The sequence below is a fragment of the Cystoisospora suis genome (assembly GCF_002600585.1).
Source record: "Cystoisospora suis strain Wien I chromosome Unknown contig_7950, whole genome shotgun sequence".
NCBI classification, from domain to species: Eukaryota; Apicomplexa; class Conoidasida; order Eucoccidiorida; family Sarcocystidae; genus Cystoisospora; species Cystoisospora suis.
In genome coordinates this window covers 1-1,463 of record NW_027160735.1, presented here as the reverse complement: position 1 = coordinate 1,463, position 1,463 = coordinate 1, and the positions used below count along the sequence as shown (strand labels likewise).

The window sequence follows — 1,463 nt, the reverse complement described above, 5'->3', positions numbered from 1 at the left end:
GGCGAGAAGTGAATGAAGAAGGAGTAGCGGAAGAAGGAAAGGCCAAAGGGTCCAGACGAAGATGGACTGGCGGGAGTGAGGAAGAGCAGCAATGCAAGGTCGGTGACGGCCAACAAGGAGACGGATGGGAAACTGAAGAGAAAGACGGGGAGGAACGCCTCCGATTTTCAGAAGAAAATGACCGTCTATGAGGAGGAAGTACGTCACAAGAAGCAAAGATAGGTAAGTGACACAAGGAAGGCCGAGAGGAGGGTTCTAGAGGAACTGCTGAGACAAATGAGGGGATGCTAAGGTAGTTAGTACGAGGTTGCAACCTAGCTGACTGACTAAGATCATTCGCGGTGGTCGTGACCGGCCAAGACTGAGACGTGGAAGATGCGGAAGGAAAACATAACAAGGGAGGAATCTGAAGATGAGCCAGTGAATGTGACGTACGAAGAGAAAGAGACAGATCGTTTCTTGCTTCTGCCTCAAGGATGAAAGGAAAAGAAGGAACGGCTGGAGGTGAATTCGCAAATGCATCCCTCCCGGAATGATGATGATGATGTCTTTGGCTGAGGAGACAAGACAGCGGACGAGGACTCGACAAGTCGAAGTCGTGAACTGAGAAAAGCAAAACAAAGAGAGCGATGGAAAGAATGGCAAAGTGGAGGTTACTTGACAAAGGAAAACGCATAGAGAAAAAGGGAGGAGGCCAAGGAGGGGGTGGTGCAAGAAAAGATTGAAAGGAAGGAACAGAAGAAGAAAACGAACTTTGGGTGCTCCGGGTGTCTGCGGAGACACCGCAGGACACACGAAAAGAATGTGCCACGGAAGGCGGGAATTCAGCCATCTTCGGGTTCCAAGAATGATTTAATACAAAACAGATGAACAACATTTGGTTTTCAAATTATTCGTTCCTATCCTTCTACTTGACCTTTCGCTTCTTTCCCTCACCCGAAGAGAACATGCATTACCGGCGCACACCCACATGCACCGTCGACTGATATTTGGGCTCTCCTGCCCCAACCGTGGTACACTACAGCTACCACTAGACCTTCTAGCGAAACTGCCCGTCTCCAGTGCCGGCAGGCTTACATCTTCTGTGGTGATTTTATCTTATCCCGACCTGATCAGGAAGAAAAGATACAAGGGGTTTTTATGTGCAACATGGCACTGTGTGGTCACTTCAATGCTAACTAACAGCCTAGTACAGAACTAGTGGAAACATACAACAACTGATAGCATTGTTGGTTGGACGCAAAGTCTGACGAGTGAACACGGGAGCGAACCCCTCGAGATCGGAAAACATCTCAAGATAAAGGAAAGCCCTCCGGAACGCCCCTACGAACTGAAAGTCGAAAGTTGGGCCTCAGTCGCGGACAGTGAGAGGAATCCATCTTGAGATTGTAGCTGAGCTAATGGAAAAAACCGCATATGTTAGGGGGGACACCTAGACGGCGCTATCGTAGCTGCAATTGGAA

The 1,463-nt window shown here is 48.9% G+C and overlaps 1 protein-coding gene across 1 annotated transcript in view; it reads right to left on the bottom strand.

Moving 5' to 3' along the window:
* Positions 1–873, bottom strand: part of CSUI_010666 (uncharacterized protein) — a 9,899-nt gene extending 9,026 nt beyond the window's left edge. The window contains exon 1 of the mRNA XM_068070768.1: positions 1–873. This exon is cut by the window's left edge and continues 2 nt beyond it. Within this exon, the coding sequence (XP_067917255.1) occupies positions 1–832 (832 nt within the window). The 5' untranslated portion in view covers positions 833–873.
* Positions 874–1,463: the final 590 nt, after the last annotated feature.